At 43.3% G+C, this 18,454-nt stretch overlaps 1 protein-coding gene across 2 annotated transcripts in view; it reads left to right on the top strand.

Moving 5' to 3' along the window:
• The window catches only part of mast1a (microtubule associated serine/threonine kinase 1a), a 50,498-nt gene extending 33,307 nt beyond the window's left edge, over positions 1-17,191 (top strand). For both annotated transcript variants that reach the window (XM_060860298.1, XM_060860300.1), the window contains 16 exons: positions 136-212; positions 1,647-1,855; positions 2,179-2,317; positions 2,968-3,100; positions 3,188-3,353; positions 3,814-3,915; positions 4,494-4,616; positions 5,078-5,187; positions 8,591-8,742; positions 9,592-9,824; positions 9,956-10,207; positions 10,307-10,536; positions 10,728-10,850; positions 11,164-11,297; positions 11,384-11,571; positions 11,698-17,191. In XM_060860298.1, the coding sequence (XP_060716281.1) occupies positions 136-212; positions 1,647-1,855; positions 2,179-2,317; positions 2,968-3,100; positions 3,188-3,353; positions 3,814-3,915; positions 4,494-4,616; positions 5,078-5,187; positions 8,591-8,742; positions 9,592-9,824; positions 9,956-10,207; positions 10,307-10,536; positions 10,728-10,850; positions 11,164-11,297; positions 11,384-11,571; positions 11,698-13,553 (4,227 nt within the window). In that variant the 3' untranslated portion in view covers positions 13,554-17,191. The remainder of the gene's footprint in view (positions 1-135; positions 213-1,646; positions 1,856-2,178; positions 2,318-2,967; positions 3,101-3,187; positions 3,354-3,813; positions 3,916-4,493; positions 4,617-5,077; positions 5,188-8,590; positions 8,743-9,591; positions 9,825-9,955; positions 10,208-10,306; positions 10,537-10,727; positions 10,851-11,163; positions 11,298-11,383; positions 11,572-11,697) is intronic.
• Positions 17,192-18,454: the final 1,263 nt, after the last annotated feature.

Raw genomic sequence — 18,454 nt, 5'->3', positions numbered from 1 at the left:
AACTGTGTAACCAACCCCAGTGTGTGTGTGTGTGTGTGTGTGTGTGTGTGTGTGTGGGAGAGGTTATAATGAGTGTTATGCTGCAGTTGGCTCTGTTTTTTCACTGTAAAAGCCTCTGATGTATTCATTCTGCAGGGAAAGATGAAGGTCATGAAGCCACCCTGTGAATCTGACTTTCAGACCATCAAGCTGATTAGCAACGGAGCGTATGGGTGAGAGCACATGTGTAGACACACACATATACACACACACACAGACACGCACACACACACGCAAACGCACAGACGCACATACACAGACACGTACACGCACACACACACACACACGCAAACGCACAGACGCACATACACAGACACGTACACGCACACACACACACACACACAGACACGCACACACGCACATACACTCAGACGCACGAACGCACAGACACACGAACACACACACACAAACGCACACACAAAAGCTCTCACACACGCACATACACACAGACACACGAACACACACACACAAACGCACACACAGACGCACAAACACACACGCAAACACACAGACGTACAAACGCGCACAAACACACACAAGCACAGACGCACGAACACACATGCACACAGACACACGTGTATACACACAAACACTTGTATATCCTTTATCTTCATAACTAGAGCTATAGGAAGATAGATAGATAGATTTAGGGGTCCAAGCACCAGTTATGATAATTAACACATGGAAACAACTTAGCACTCAAAACAAATTAGCACTCCAAACGTGCTTTCTACAAATACACACAAAACTAAAGAAAGGATTTAAGTCATGCATTTATCACACTCAACTTTCATCTTATTTTTATGTGCAAAGGTAGAGGTTCATTATAGGAACACAAGCATCCTTAATACCTAACAAGTGTGTACAGAAATAGTCGTGCCCATGCAATTAGCAAAATAAATCAAACACATAATCAGTTCTGAAAGAACAGAAAGAACTCAAGTGTCAGTATTATATCGTCGCTGTCGGGCGGAAACCTCGTATGTCCAAATTTGGTCAATTTCATATTTTTTCACATATCGATGCTATTGGTCAGTCCCCACGTGGGTCTGTTATTTTTACAAGTTATTAACCAATCTAAAGTCTTGAAAATAGCTTGAGCGCAAATCTCATAACTCCATTGGACACTTCAACTGTCCACCTCTTCCTCACTCTGCGGGAGAGCTTCACGTCATATTTCTCCTCAAGAAGAGTCGCAACGAATCAACACGTCTTCTGAGGTAAATGTCTTCAAAACACTGGGCTCAAAGAAAAAAAAATCTTGACCCCCGCTAGTTCTGGTGCTCGTCTGAGGACAGGAATTTAGCTCAAGACAATCCACTGCAACGCAAACTAAACCCTGTGCACTGCAGATAAGGTACGGCGTTTTTTTAATTTCCTGAAAAATAACGGTTTTGGAGATACGAGGATTCCGTCTGACAGCGACGATATTATACATTTATTAGTATTACATATAGTGATGTAGCTGAGGTTGAGGAACAGTCAGAATGAACAAAAGTCAGTGCGTGTTCAGATACAGATATTCGGAGACACGACTACTATGTGATGCCATTTTTGTTGTGATATTAATAACATATAGTCCTTTCTCGCTCTCTCTCTCGCTGCAGGGCAGTGTATCTGGTAAGGCACAGAGATACTCGGCAGCGTTTCGCCATGAAGAAAATCAACAAGCAGAACCTGATCCTGAGGAACCAGATCCAACAGGCGTTTGTAGAGAGAGACATCCTGACCTTCGCCGAGAACCCGTTCGTCGTCAGCATGTTCTGCTCCTTTGAGACTCGCAGACACCTCTGCATGGTCATGGAGTATGTGGAGGGTAAGACAGACAGACACACACATCTTTCTGGTGCTTGGGCTCCTGGAGGTTGAGTAGGTTGTGTAATTATGCTGCGCCGTGTGTATCCAGCTGCTGTGAGGCTTTCAGAGTCAAAGCTAAAGGAGATGAGCTTTGCACAGCGCCGTAACTCACGTCGCTCTCTCTCCAGCCTTGTCTCTTTCTTTCTGCAAGTCCGCAGGGTGTTACGATGACTCGTCAGTGTGTACAGTGACAGCAATTTAGTGAGTGTACAGCATAAAGGATCCCAGGGTATCTTCATGTCTTCTGCTGATTTGTGTCTCCCCTCTCGCTTTGTTCACTAGGAGGAGACTGTGCCACCCTGCTGAAAAACATTGGCGCACTGCCAGTGGAAATGGCACGAATGTACTTCGCTGAGACTGTCCTGGCTCTGGAGTACATCCACAACTATGGCATCGTGCACAGAGACCTTAAACCAGACAAGTGAGTGAGCTCCCTCTACTGGACAGGAGGATGTACTAAATAAATTCTCATAGTAGTTTAATTCTGTCTGTTCTGTGCATCGCTAAATTCTATACAGATTCCATACATTTTTATAGCTGTTTGACTGAAACACATAAAGACCACGCCTCCTTCATTAGGACTGACACACATCAAGGCCACGCCTCCTTCATTAGGACTGACACACATCAAGGCCACGCCTCCTTCATTAGGACTGACACACATCAAGGCCACGCCTCCTTCATTAGGACTGACACACATCAAGGCCACGCCTCCTTCATTAGGACTGACACACATCAAGGCCACGCCTCCTTCATTAGGACTGACACACATCAAGGCCACGCCTCCTTCATTAGGACTGACACACATCAAGGCCACGCCTCCTTCATTAGGACTGACACACATCTAGGCCACACCTCCTTCATTAGGACTGACACACATCACGGCCACGCCTCCTTCATTAGGACTGACACACATCACGGCCACGCCTCCTTCATTAGGACTCACACACATCAAGGCCACGCCTCCTTCATTAGGACTGACACACATCTAGGCCACGCCTCCTTCAGGCAACTGTTCCTGGATCACTATTAGACTGTATGACTGACCATTTGTATCTGTTCTGTCCTCAGTCTGCTGATTACGTCTATGGGACACATTAAACTGACTGACTTCGGCCTCTCTAAGATGGGTCTCATGAGCCTCACCACAAACCTGTATGAGGGCCACATCGAGAAGGATGCTCGTGAGTTCCTGGACAAACAGGTATGAGACGGTCACGAGTCAGTCCTGTGGCTGCCATGTTGAAACAGTATGGTACATAACAGAGTGTCCGCTGTCTCTCTCGGGTAGGTGTGTGGCACCCCAGAGTACATCGCGCCGGAGGTGATACTGCGGCAGGGCTATGGGAAGCCCGTGGACTGGTGGGCCATGGGAATCATCCTCTATGAGTTCTTGGTAGGCTGTGTGCCATTCTTCGGGGACACACCTGAGGAGCTGTTTGGCCAGGTGATCTCAGGTGAGTAGAGGTGTGTATCTCCTTCCAGACGATGTCACCATCAGTAGACAACAATGATATATAATCGCTGACTGCTTAAAGACAGAAGTGATCCATCCATGTCTGTGGTGTGTGTCACATGCTCCATTCTTTAGAGGTTTTAGCATAGTGAAGTTCCACCTGTCTTTGTCTCATTGGAGAATGACTCACACTCCATGTCCAGAAACTCCTAAAGTTGAGCCTGAAATGTTTATTGCTTTGCAACAACAACAGCGCTAAATTTAGCTACAGGTTTGAGACTCGCAGCATCTTTGCCAACTCTCACAAGCAAACAGAAAACAAACAACTTTTTTAGTTTATTTTTCCCCACATTTAAAATAACTGTGGTTTAGTGGAGATGCCGATCTGTGCCAGATATAGCATGTGCTAGGTTTCTCACTAGAGCTGTTATTTGTCTGTGTGTGTGTGTGTGTGTGTGTAGACGACATTGCCTGGCCCGAGGGAGATGAAGCGTTGCCTAGCGACGCCCAGAACCTGATTTCCACGTTGTTGCAGACCAACCCACTGGTGCGATTAGGGACAGGTAGGCTGAACTTCTCTCAAGGGATAGATGACAGATGGATGGACAAATCAATGGATGAATGAATGAATGAATGAATGGATGAATGGATGCTGCATAGGTGATTGAACAGATAGCTCTAATAGGTAATTAGTGGATGATTGTTATGTGTATAATAAGTGCGCTATGATGGATGGATAATTATATGATGGATAGATTTATGGATAATAAACATAATGAACGGATAGATGGGTGATTCATGATGAATGGATGGATAGGTGGGGGAAATGATAAATGATAGATGGATGATTCAATAATGGATTGATGAATGAATGCTATGATGAATGGGAGGAGGGGAGACAGATAGATAGAAGCGTTTATGTAATTCTTATATTAATAAATATAAATGGATGTAGATGGATTTAAAGATGCATGCATGGATGGATGGATGGATGGATGGATGGATGGATGGATGGATGGATGGATGGATGGATGGATGTGGCAGATCAGTGAACGGAGATTTAAAATAAATAAATTTAATGGTGTTTACTGTCCAACACGTCATGCACTGTTTAAATATCCGTCCCTTTCCTTATAAACAGGAGGAGCGTATGAGGTGAAGCAGCACTCGTTCTTCTACGATCTGGACTGGAACAGTCTGCTGAGGCAGAAGGCGGAGTTCATCCCTCAGCTAGAGTCTGAGGAGGACACCAGCTACTTTGACAGTGAGTCTTCTGCTTTCATTTTAAAGAAGGGTTGTCGAGGCAGCGACTGTCTATAAACAGTTGACAGGAAGGGACCTGTCTCACAACATTAAACGTAACTGTAAACCGATTCTGGTCCTGTAAGGGACTCCTTTATTATTTTCCCAGATAAACAGACCCCAAAATGATTTATTCACCTTCATAGTTTATCTAGAAAAGTATTTTATAAATATTTACAACATTTTATTGCATCATGAAATATACCAGACAATATCCTGACATGCAAATGAACATACTGTATGTAAATCAAGGGGCGGGGTTTATAGGACTGCAATTTGCAAATTTAACGATTACGGACTTCATCTATCATATAACAGATGTACTGTAAGAGTGTATATTTACTTTAAGCTTCCATGTTTTTTCCCCTCACGTCATGTCATTCCTTCTCTTTATCCGTCCGTCTGTTGCTCTGTCTTTCTCAGCCCGCTCGGAGCGTTATCACCACGTCAACTCTTACGACGAGGACGACACGAACGACGACGAGCCGGTGGAGATAAGGCAGTTCTCCTCTTGCTCTCCACGTTTCAGCAAGGTCAGCGCCGTTCTATCACTTCTCTTGTTTTCCGTCTCTCTCTCTCGTTCCCTGTCCCTTGCGCTCTCGTTCTCACCCTGCACATATCTCTCACAAATAGCCCAAGAAGGCGAGATGACAGAAGGACATCTTTTCTCCTCCTTCATTTTTAATCAATCTGTCTGTCCTGTGTTCTCTCTTTCTGGTTTTTTTTTCTTTCAGAAATGTTTTTATCTTTTCTTTGATAACTTGATGTCTCTCCTGGCTATTCTAAATGTGAAGAGGTTCTTATGACACAACTAGAGCGAAAAGACTGTAATTTAGGGCCTTTTTACACCTGGTCACTTCATGTGTTGTCTCTGATCCGATAGCTATCTGATTTGTTAAAACTGTTCCGTTTACATTAGGCCACATAAACGCGTCTCGGCGAATCGGATATCGATCCGATCTTTCTGCTCCCGCCCAAAATACTAATATATTTGACCTCATTTCCGGGGAAATTGAAACGTAACACGCTTTGGTGTATCCGGTTGCTACAAAAAACAGCATATCGTCGCTGTCAGACGGAATCCTCGTATCTCCAAAACCGTTATTTTTCAGGAAATTAAAAAAACGCCGTACCTTATCTGCAGTGCACAGGGTTTAGTCCGCGTTGCAGTGGATTGTCTTGCGCTAAATTCCTGTCCTCAGACGAGCACCAGAACTAGCGGGGGTCAAGATTTTTTTTTCTTTGAGCCCAGTGTTTTGAAGACATTTACCTCAGAAGACGTGTTGATTCGTTGCGACTCTTCTTGAGGAGAAATATGCCGTGAAGCTCTCCCACGGAGTGAGGAAGAGGTGGACAGTTGAAGTGTCCAATGGAGTTATGAGATTTGCGCTCAAGCTATTTTCAAGACTTTAGATTGGTTAATAACTTGTAAAAATAACAGACCCACGTGGGGACTGACCAATAGCATCGATATGTAAAAAAATATGAAATTGACCAAATTTGGACATACGAGGTTTCCGCCCGACAGCAACGATTTACTGTTTGCTGCATTTTCGCTGACGGCAGCAGTGCATTTTAAGCCCCAATGAGACACCTGGGTGGGAAAACATATTTGTTTCTGGCGCGATGCACGACTCGTGAGTCACCTGCGAGTGACGTACTTCCGTTTGGGAGGAGTTTAGCGCTGACGTAGTTTAGGCTTGAACAACCACATTCATTTACACCTGTCCAGTTTCATCTGAAACACGTCCCAGACCACCTCCTGAAGTGGTTTGTACCATCGGATTTATATCCGTCTCCAAACCGTTTCGGAGGGCATTTAGACCTGGTCTTTTTACCATCGGATAGCTATCGGATCACAGGAAACTCATGAAGTGACCAGGTGTAAAAAGCCCCTGAGACCTTATGAGAGGCACACACACACACACACACACACATAGTGACACACCCACTCACTCTCTCTGACTTAAACAGCACAAAACATAAAGCAAATGAAAGAATATTTGATCTGCATAGAAAAAGCAGACTATGAGAGTCACTTCCAAATAGTCATACAATATAAAGAGAAGTGCATCGGCGAAATCAACTCCTACTCACTTCACATGAGATTTCTTCTTCCAGTGTAGACTCTGGGGGAAAAAGGAGGAGTTCATTTAACGCTACAGTGCACAGTCCTGACCAAACTGTGTAATTAAACCACTTGCTGTTATGGACAGGATTTCTCATGGAAAGAGAAGCCTAAGATCTTTTTTCTTTACTTTTTTCCAAGTACAAAATTTCCCTGCCATTTATTTTTCTTCTAGCCGGCAAAACCACCGCACATTGAATATAGGATCGACTGCTGCCTTAATCCATAATATAACTCATATTTACATCATCGTTCTGGTATTTATCGCGTCGTAATTATTTTTTTTTGAACATTATATGTTCATTAGCCTTATACCACTGTATAAGAGCGAGACGTCGGAGGTTTGTAGAATTCACGCTGCATCATTGTTGTACACAGCAAGGAACATCAGCTTTTCTTCAGTTTCTTCATTTCTCTCTCATCTCTCACTCATTTTCTACCACTTATCTGAACTACCTCGGGTCACAGGGAGCCTGTGCCAGTCTCAGGTGTCATCGGGCATCAAGGCAGGATACACCCTGGACGGAGTACCAACCCATCACAGGGCACACACACACACTCTCATTCACTCACGCACTCACACACTACGGACAATTTTCCAGAGATGCCAATCAACCTACCATGCATGTCTTTTGACCGGGGGAGGAAACCGGAGTACCCAGAGGAAACCCCCGAGGCACGGGGAGAACATGCAAACTCCACACACAAGGCGGAGGCGGGAATTGAACCCCCAACCCTGGAGTTGTGAGGCGAACGTGCTAACCACTAAGCCACCGTGCCCCCTCCTCTTCATTTTTGTATACCTAATTGTTTGTACATTACTTCCAGCTACTATATCTATGAAAAATGTAGAAATAAATCTAAGAAGGAATATAACATATCTAGAAAACTGAAATAAACCGAAGATAACTCGTGCTACAAGCTCAGAATATAAACAGAAATCTACCCGAATACACAGCCCTGGTCCTCACACTGCCTGATATGATGGCAGGTAAAGGAGGAATGCTAGCATAATTATATGGACTGCTTGCACTCTGCATGCTGCTTGCGTCATTTTTACCTTGGTTGCTAGAGCACACTCCCACACACACTCACACACACTCACACACACTCACACACACACACTTGTGCTGTAGCAAACTCAGATTGCTCTTAAAATAAGAACACATTTGCAAGTACACATAGCTGATGCTCTTACTCACAGAAAGCTACATTAACTGTGACGAGGCAGCAGACGAGAGTTTTCGATTTCTGCACACGGCACAGCCGCGATTTCGGCTACGAAACAACAGTGTGACATTTTAAGAGATATTTAAACACTTTTATACAAATTAGGTGTGACACGGTAAAGTAACACATCCTCACAGATTCCACAGGTCTGATATTTTTTACCATTTGAAGTTACTTGCCGTTACTTAATTACATGCAATACACAGCGGTTTTATCTTATCCTCTCACTAAATATGTATAGAGACCATTTTGAAGTCTCTTTTGCTAAATGAGAGGACCTAGAAGAGATTGTTGATACCTCTGGTGAGTAGTAGCACGCAACACGTCAATCAAAACAATTTAAGCAGAAGAGGTGTGTGTAAAGTATAAATCATAGAGTGGGCTGTAGGCCCACAAGTCACAACAATAGCGCTGTATGAATAACTAGAAATAAACTATAAAGCCGGTACTGTTAAAGTCAGCGAAAAAAAATAGTCCTGTCTTGTCGAATTTAGTATAAAATAGCTGTGTGTGTGTGGTTGCTCTTTGTAAAGAGGTGTATATTCATGGAGTATGAGCTGCTCTGGTTTGTTTATTAGGTGTACAGCAGCATGGAGCACCTGTCTCAGTTGGAGCAGAAAACACCGGCGGTGACCAGACGAGAGCATAAGGGACGTCGCGAGGACAGAATGGCAAAGAGAGAGAGCATCGGCAGCTTTAGCAAGAGCTGGAGGACAAGCTCACCAGAGATGTAAGTGGTTTGTGTGTGTAGTTGTGTGTTTAGCCCAGTTTAAATTACATCTTTTGCCCCTTTTCCACCAAAAAGAACCGGGTGCTGGTTCAGAGCTAGCACTGGTGCTGGTTCAAAGTTGGTTCCACTGGCGAACCTTCTAAGAACCGGTTTGCCTTTCCACCGGTTAGAGAGCATCACAGAGCCGAGTCTGACGTCACTGTATACGTGTCACGTTACACAGCAACTTTAGTGCAGCAGCGGCAAACACAAATACAACAACAATGGCGGATGTTGCTTTACTGTTAATGCTCATGGCTTTGTGAACCTAAATTAACACCCAAACGTGGCGAATCCAATGTGTACGTGCAGCTCCATGTAATCTGTATAAATGGAGGTTGTAATCGAGAAAGTACATAACGTTATTTTATCATTAACACAGTAAAAAGTTAGCCTTAGCATGTAGCTACTTACTATCATGTGTGCAGATAATGTATCATATCGCGGTAAAGTAAAAGTGTATTAAACATTAGTATACTTAAGGTACATTATCAAATGCTCTAACTGTAGCCCCGCCCACAGCCCCTAACACAAGCGGTTCTTAAGTCTAGACCAGCAACGTTTTGGTGCTACTTAAGAACCTGGTTTTTTCCTGGTTCAGAGCCGGTGCTTTGGCTGTCGAAAAAGAAAGAACTGGTTCTAAATTAGGCTCCGAACCAGCACTCAAACTGCCTCGGTGGAAAAGGGGCATTATATGACCTAACAAGGGAACGCTAACCTAGCAAGCAATTCCTCCTGTGCTAAGTCTATACTTGGATGTATGGGGTTGAACATGCTTGATACTAAATGGCATGTAATTCCTCTGTCTAGGAAACGCCTCTCGTGTTCTGAGTCTCTGTACACAGAGGGAGATTCCAGTCCTCCTCTTGGTGCCAGGCGACGCTTTTCTGCACTGATGGACTCGCACCGATTTGCCTTGCCTCTAGAGGGCGATGCAGAAACGCAGCCGCAACAAAGTGCGGCTAAATCCACTGCACCCTCATCACCCAGTGCTAGCGAACAGAGCACGTCTGTAAAGGAGGCGCCAGGAGTGAATGTGGGAGGTGAGGGGAAATGCTGAAATGTCACCATTAACAATGGAACACAGTTATAATGATGTATGCATATACATTCATATACATTATTCTTTTGTCATATATAAATGAGGAGGTAATTAAGTCATATCTGGTTGCAGATAAGCCAGGCAGACCCACTGAGGTATCAGCACCACAGCCAATTCCATCAGCGACAGCGGCAGCAGTCGCTGTTTTCCGGGATGCTGTTGTCATGGGCGACTCCCCCAGCCAACGGGCCACCAACGACCTGGTCCTAAGAAGAGCACGTCACCAGCAGCTCTCTGGAGATAGCGAGAAAAGAACCACACGTCCCGGCAACAAGGTCATCAAATCTGCCTCAGCTACGGCGCTGTCTGTCATTATTCCAGCGGGTACGTTATTTATCCAAGAACTAATATGAATTAATATTTACTGATAATTGAATGATTTCCTGGCTCTTTGGTATGATTTGTTTATCTCTTTCGCTCTAGTTGAGCAGCATTCTAGCTCTCCTCTGGCCAGCCCAATGTCCCCTCGCTCTGTCTCGTCCAACCCGTCATCACGAGATTCGTCCCCAAGTCGAGACTACGGCCCTGCGGTTAGCGTACTCCGCTCGCCCATCACTATCCAGCGCTCAGGCAAAAAGTATGGCTTCACGCTGCGTGCCATCCGGGTCTACATGGGGGACAGTGACGTCTACAGTGTACACCATATGATCTGGGTAATGACCATAAAACAAAACATGCAAAGTATACAGTTTCCTATTCCTTATCTTAGTGCACTAAAATGTACAGATGTTTTAGTTTAGGTATTCCATGGGTGGCCTTAAGCTGTTTTTTTTTCTTTCACAAAATTACTGTGTCGCCTTTTTAAAGAAACTTCTTGAGAAAAGTCCTTTTTGTACATTCTTAGCATGTAGAAGAAGGCGGTCCAGCTCAGGAGGCAGGGATGTGTGCTGGTGACCTCATTACACATGTCAACGGAGAATCTGTGCATGGATTGGTGCATACAGAAGTGGTGGAACTCATTCTTAAGGTGCGCACAGTGTTGTTGATTCAACGCTGCTTTAACAATACTATTATAAGTATATACTTATAATATAATACTAAAATAAGTTTTGTATAAGAATATTTTGAGGACATTCGGTTCCTAAAGCAAGAAAGCGGTGTTCTCCAATCTGACCTATGGAACTGATCTGATCTATGGAAACGTCTTATGGGCATAACTGTTACTCAAGTAGTATCCTTGATCTTATATTATTCAATGTATCTTACAGTATGTTGTCTTACTGTAGGATCTTAATTAGCACTCTGCAGATACTACTAATGTTTATTTCCTCTGACTACAGAGTGGTAATAAGGTGACTGTGACCACCACTCCCTTTGAGAACACATCGATCAAAGTGGGTCCTGCTCGCAGGTCTAGTTACAAGTCCAAGATGGCAAGACGCAGCAAAAGAACAGTCAAAGAGGGACAGGAAAGGTAACAAAATAGTGGATAATATTGGCTAAGATTAAATGGTATAAAAATTTTAATTGTGACTTTTGACTCTTTCGATCACTCCACAGTAAGAAGCGAAGCTCTCTCTTCCGCCAGATAACCAAGCAGTCCAATCTTCTGCACACGAGCCGTAGCCTGTCATCTTTAAACCGCTCCCTGTCCTCTAGTGATAGTTTGCCAGGCTCTCCTACACACAGCCTGTCTGCCCGGTCACCCACTCAAAGCTACCGCTCTAGTCCAGACTCCTCATTCCTAGGTGAGTAGGTTATGTTTGTAAAACTGGATTCGCTTCATTAGCATGGCTAAACTGAGCATGATAACAGTTGATTGCTTTAACTTAATCAACAGTTGTAATATTATACTGTTTGCTTGCTTATTTCAGGTGCGTCTTCTCAGAGCAGCTCTCCAGCCTCCAGCACACCAAATTCTCCTGCAGCCTCCCAGCATATGCGCCCCAGCTCTCTCCATGGCCTGTCACCTAAACTGCACCGTCAGTACCGCTCAGCCCGTTGCAAATCAGCTGGCAACATCCCTCTGTCCCCGCTTGCGCATACGCCATCCCCTACTCAGTCTTCACCACCGTCCTTGTCGGGTCACACAGTGGGAAGTTCTAATATGACCCAGAGCTTTTCTGTCAAGCTTCATTCATCTCCACCTATTACAAGGCCCAGGCCAAAGAGTGCTGAACCACCCCGGTCTCCACTTCTCAAGAGGGTGCAGTCAGCAGAGAAGCTAGGGTCACCTTTATCTTCTTCGACTTCCTCAGACAAGAAAGGTGGAATCGGGGCTATGAGGAAGCATAGTCTGGAGGTTGGCCATTCAGATTATCGTAAGGAGGGCTTCCACTGTGAGCTTGGTCTCCAAAGCTTGTTGGAAACAGAAGGGGAGAATCTGGCCTCAACTTCTGCAACAACCCCATCCCCTACCCAGCCTACAGTTCCGTCTCCAATGGAAACAGGTGTTTTTAAGCCGGTAAGGAAGCTGGGCAGGCAGGAATCCCCACTGAGTAGAGATGCTTTGCTAGCTGGAAGAGTGAAAGAAAAGGACAATGGCAGGGTGAAGTCTGGTGATTTAACCCAGGGAAGTGACAGTAAACTGGCAATAGTCCTAGAGAAGTCACCCCCTGCCGCAGAGGCTCAGCAGCATATCATGAGCATGAAAGTCCCAGATGATAAGTCAAGTCACATAAGATCTCCAGTTGTTGATGTGTCTCAACATTCACCATCCAAACCAAGAGATGCTAGCACAGCCAAACTTGAAGCTAGTCAGCCTGTTGTGACCAAACCTTCACCTGTTGCACCAGAGTCTAAATTTAGCGTAACTCCTTTAATTCCATCACCTCTGACTACTGCTGTTCTAAAAACCACAGAGCTTACCTTCTCCAGTTTAGGTGCATTAGGTATGAGTCAGATTTGTGAGAAAAAATCCCCCAGCAAGAATGTCCATTCACAGACACCAGGGACTGCTAAAGCTCACCAGGCTTCCATCAGTGTTGTCAAGGACTTGCAAGGAAAAGTGGCTGAAAAGAAAACAGAAATGAAAGAAATGAAACAAGATACAGGAAAGAATATCAGCCCTGTTAAATCTGGTGTAACATGCAGTGCACCTGTAAAGGCAACTCCACTCCCTGTAAAAGTGTCAGTCCAAGCCACAACCACAGAAGTATCCAGAGTTGTCAAAGGACCATCAGATGGAGACATTCTTAAAAAGTCAGGTGCAGAGACTCATGGTAGGACTCCAGATATGAGGGTAAGACCTGGATTACCTCCATCCAAGGGGGTTGTTCCACCCTTTCCACCTCAGGTCCAGTCTCCTGCTCTGGGCAAGCTACGGCCGGACAAGGGCCTTTCACCAGTCAACTGTTACCGAGGCACATTGGACTGGGAAGACAAGTGTCTCTTGGAAGTTGTTGAGGAGCATTCTCCTTCTCCTACACCGTCCCCTACTGCAGCTTCTCCTAGCCTGTCAAAATCACCTCTCCAACCCGTTGTTACTCAATCCTTGTCTCTCAGTGACAAAAGTGGCTCGGCTAGCGTGTCTAAAACTGGAAAAGAACCAGCCAAAGGGTTAATCCAGGAGGTTGCAAAGGGCAAGGAGGCTGTTAAATCAGAGGAAACTAAGGTTATTGCACAGGGAAAGACTGAGGTTTCAGGTAGCCCAGATTTAAAAGTAGCAACACTGAGCCCTACCGGCACAATACCACAGAAAAAGAATGAGAGCACGAAGAATGGCTTGTGACATTTCAGCACAGCCTGCCTTTGCCTTTATTAGAGATTTAGCACTCGGAGACAAGAGAAAAGAATTGTGATAAGGTCATTCTAATACTGGTTTTATTTATTGTACAAAAAAGGTTACTAGATGTATTACAGGTATATGCAGAGAATGATTGCACACATGCCTGTAGTTAAAAAGAAAGCGCAAAGTGGTTTAACAGATCAAACAATGCTGAAACTGTGAATGCCAATTCATTGCTTAAGCAAAATGGTTGCAAAATGGTTTCTTCCTAAGACGTTCTCATGAGTTTGATTCCTCTGTGTTTGATTAGCATGCCTGTCCTGTGATTATGCAGCTAGCGCTCAAACTGCGCTTATTTCTATGCTATGTAGGTGGAGGGATAAGTAGGACCAAAATAAGCAAAAAAATAAAACCCTGAGAGATTTAATTTTCTGTAAGCCCATAGACCAATGGAAGATTTTAAAGGGCAAAAGCCTTAAATTAAGATGGTTTTGAATTATCCTGCACTGCATGGGTGAGCGTAGCCTTCTTATCAGGTGCCAACAGGAGGCCTAGCACAGTAGCCAAGTGACTGCTTCCTGTCGCAGCTTAGACAGCCCGGATATAACCGCTGAGGTGGGCTTTGTGTCCGCTCCATTAAACAGGTGCCTTTCTGCTGGATTGGCCAAGATGAGTTTATGAGGGCTGTCAAGGTGGATCATGGAAAGGTATTAGTGAAAAAGCAACGTTTTGCACATGCTGCTGGGTTTAAATGTATTGAGCAGAGCGGACAGTGTGGCGGGTCAAACTGGCTGAAGTTTAAAATACATGATTTATTTTGCTCATGCTGAAATACTTGACGTATTGCAACACATTTCAATTATATTGTGGAAATCATTCAGAAAAAAAAAATCAGCTTGTAGTTCCAAACCCAAATCCCGGTATATGAGTTTAACTCTATTATCACATTTAATCTTTTGATTAACATTTAGGACGTATCCTGACTTCTCCAATATAGAATATCATCATCAGTAAAAAGAAAAAGAAAATAAAAGTTGGTACTTGGTAAAACGTGAAGAAATAGTACGTTGTTCAGTGTCTAGAGCCATGATGTATAGAGCTATGATGATAATGTTCGGGTGTTAAATACAGTAGATCATCGCAGTAGATCTAGCAGTGTAGATTCCCTCTGGGTCTGTTTTCGTATTGTGTGGTCTTAGTAAAGTGAGGCCTAAACACCAACACTTTTAGTTTATAACATTTTTTTTTTTCATTAAACGTATCGTTTACCTCATTACTGTGGTGAATATTTATGAATAAGCAGTTATTTAAAAAAAAAAAAAAAAAAACTTTACATGTGCAAAATCAGAGAGTAACAGTGTAAATAGAAATGTGCTGACATCTGGTGGCTAAATAGCACCATGACCTTATTTCTGTACTCGGGTGACCTCTGCCGCCTGCGAGATGAACTGCAAGTGCAATGAAAACACTGAGAAGTTTGACTGACTGCATCCCCTCAAGTCAACATTAACTGCTCTGGTGTAATTCAGTACATCTGCCTCATGGGTTTGCAAAGAGATGGGGCTAAAGAAAACGAACAACACAAAACTAGAAGCTTGACATAAAGAGACTAGCGATATCAGTTGTTAATGACGGTTTTAGTAACGTCTTTGAAATTGTTTGTTCGTAACAATTCCATAAAAATTCCACGTGGAAAAGTGACAAAGTGCAGCTTTAAGGTAGATGACGTACATTAGGAATCATTACTATCAGTTTGCTAATAGTATTGGCTTGTTGTGTTTTACGGAGACGCGTATTGATTTTAACGGTTGAAGTCCAAGAGCCTCTGTGTGTTTTGTGTATCCTGTCAGGTCAGGAATGCAAATCAATAGTCTGCTCTTTCCATCCTCGCAATCCTGCTTGTTCCTAGTGAAGTTGATTACCGAAGCTAAATTTTTAGCTGAGTGACATCTGTATGTTGTGTAATAATACACTCGCTGGTTTTTAAACTATTTTCTCACCACTCTGTGCAGCATGCTTCGGTCTACATTCGTACCAGTATACGACAGAGTGCAAAGCGCACCGTCTCGCTTGTAAAACAGGACCTTAGTTTGGATGTCATACAGCATCTTGGTGATCTGGAACACTGTAACATCTGAGTAAAGTGGAGCTGGTGTACCCCAAATATTCGTTTTGTCACTTTAGCTCTGTGGGGAATGTAGCTGAGGTGTAATGGAAGCCGTCGTCTTTTTCGTTTACATTTACATTGTTTAGAAATGTCCAGAACGACATACAGAAAACATATCCTCACGCTAGGTCAATAGATCAAGGGTCTATGAATAGTTCCAAGTTAAAACCCCAGAGAGAGGAAGAGAGAGAGGAAGTTAGTACGACAGGAAAACAATTTAGGCCGCTTGGTCACATCACGGTTCCATAGTTTCTTAGCATGTTCTTTCTTCCTGTGTGATATTGTCCGTTTCCTCTGGGTTTAGCTGGTTTCCTCCCAGTAATATGGCACTATATTGATTTGGCTGCAGTGCATTTCCCATGTGAACCTGTGTGTGCATGATGCTCTACGATGAACTGGTAGCCCATTCAGGGTACATTCTCACTTTACTCCTGCTGTTCATAGAGTGAGTCCAGCAGGGTGTTCAACACAGCACCGGGCTACTTATTTTGCTAATCGAACATTCCTGGTCCTGAGAGTTCTCCTCCTCAGCATACCTTCAACCATGGTGGCCATAAAGCCACCATAACGTACCAGTGTTCAGCTGCTCCTTCTGTGTGAAGTCTGTATGACATCATGCCGGGATTGAGGCAGGAATTAGCACACGATCAAGCAAACACTGGACAACCAAAACTTTCTGATAACTAGAGCAGAACCTTGAGGGATGCCATTACACTGTATGTGTATTAAAGGTAAATCTAAACAAAGCCTTATAATCATATCCACATTTTTCAGTTTTAAATCCAGTCCATTGATCAACAGCATTATGCATTCAAAGCTTTTTTTTTAAAAACAAATTGCATGGCGCTAATTGACACAGCGTGATGTAACCGGATATCAGAAACATGAGTATTTCTGACTTATTTGCTGTAACAACAACGTAGGTGAAGGATTTCAGCTTGGTTTTCTAACCACACGTTGGAACTGATTCCAGGTCATGAGACTCTCGTAACAGCTGGACCTGATACTCATGACACATACAAAAATAAATAAATAAAAAAATCACACTTATTGACTGTTGTCAATTTTATCACGTGACTGTTATAGTATATCAAATCATGAAGTTAAAAAAAAACATTTTGTATTATTTTCTGTTCCACTTTATAGCCTAGTTTCTTATTCCTGATGTAAAATGATGGATTTGATGAATTGCCTCCTGGCTCATTCCAAGTCAACCCTCTTGACTCCTGAAGCATCATCAGTTCCTGTGCATCATTTGTGATTTCTTTCTGAATGTGTTTATTTATTTATTTACTTGTTTTTACGATTCTGTGATCTACCAGAATGCACTTTATTTGATGGATCTTCTTTTACACAGACGTATAAAATGTACTGTATTCGTTTACCACCAAGAGAAATGTACACCCAAATGCAGATATTCTCTGTTTAACATGAACGTTTTAGAGAGAAAAATAAAGGAACAATCGTTTATTATGTACCTTTAATTTACCTGCACTGTCGGCTTGGCCATAGCTCTTTATTTATTTATTTATTTATTATTACTCTGCAGCACTTTTGATTATCAGTCGATGCAGCATTATTTGTGCAACCAAATAAATAAAGTGATATTGATTAGCAGGTATTTCTTAATGCATTGAGAATCAACACTAAGGTTTTGTTTATCTGATTACTTATACAGCATTCAAGTGGAAATCTTTCCCTGATGTGGAAATATGTGAAAAAACAAACAGATGTTCTTTACCGCATGTATTTACAGTATGGGTTATTACCTTGGCAGGAAGGTTACAGAAAACCCATCTGGGATCCTATACTGTATATAGCTCATGTCCGGTGTACATGGGATAGGCTTCAGATCCACCGCAGCCCTGAGCTTTTCATGAACAAATGAATGAAGTTGAAGTAAAAACTTTTGGCTCTTTTTTCCACTCAAAAAAAAACAAACTACATAGAAAACCAATTAGATTACCTTTTATTAACTGTGGTTAAGATTGAGTCATGAATGGCTTAGAGCACGTGTTACCGAACATGTCCTGGAGAACCATACATCCTGCATGTTTAAACGTAAATATACGCAGAATGGATGATTCTCAGGAAACTAGGGTTTGGGGTTTGCTTAGGGTTGAGGATGTGGTATGGCAGGGGCGTCCAGAAAGAGGCGGTGTGGTACAGCTTTTTATTTCAGTGTCTAGTGAAAACCAAGATCCACAGAATGAACAGGTGGAATCAGGTGTCACTCCTGTGTGAACAATTATGACACCTGTCAATGTTGTGGGATATATCAGGTAACAAGTAAAGAGTCGGTACTCAGGTTAATGTGTTGGAAGCAGTAAAAAATGGGCAAGTGGAAGAATGTGAGTGACATGGGACGAATTGTGATGGTTACATGACTGGGAGCATCTGAGCATCCCAAAAACAGCAGGTCTTCTCTTCTGAGGTGTTCCTGGTGGGCTCGGTGGGCCGGTGACAGGCTCATTGATGCTCATGGGGAAAGATGAAGATCAGACGTCTGGTCTGATCACAGAAGAGCTACTCTAGTACTGACTTCTAAAAAAGTGAATGCTGGGTATCACGGAAAGGAGTCATAGTTTCCATGCTGGCTCCTGAAGACCACTGAAAACTCCTACAATAAACATCAAAACTGGACCATGAAGCATTGCGAGCATTGGTCTGTGTATCATGTGTATTGTGGATTCCTCACAAGACTGAAAGATAGAGAGGTAGATAGATAGATAGATAG

The sequence above is a fragment of the Tachysurus vachellii genome, chromosome 24 (genome assembly GCF_030014155.1).
Source record: "Tachysurus vachellii isolate PV-2020 chromosome 24, HZAU_Pvac_v1, whole genome shotgun sequence".
Lineage (NCBI taxonomy): Eukaryota > Metazoa > Chordata > Actinopteri > Siluriformes > Bagridae > Tachysurus > Tachysurus vachellii.
Note: the sequence above shows the minus strand (reverse complement) of the source record. Positions and strands in the feature narration are given on the sequence as shown.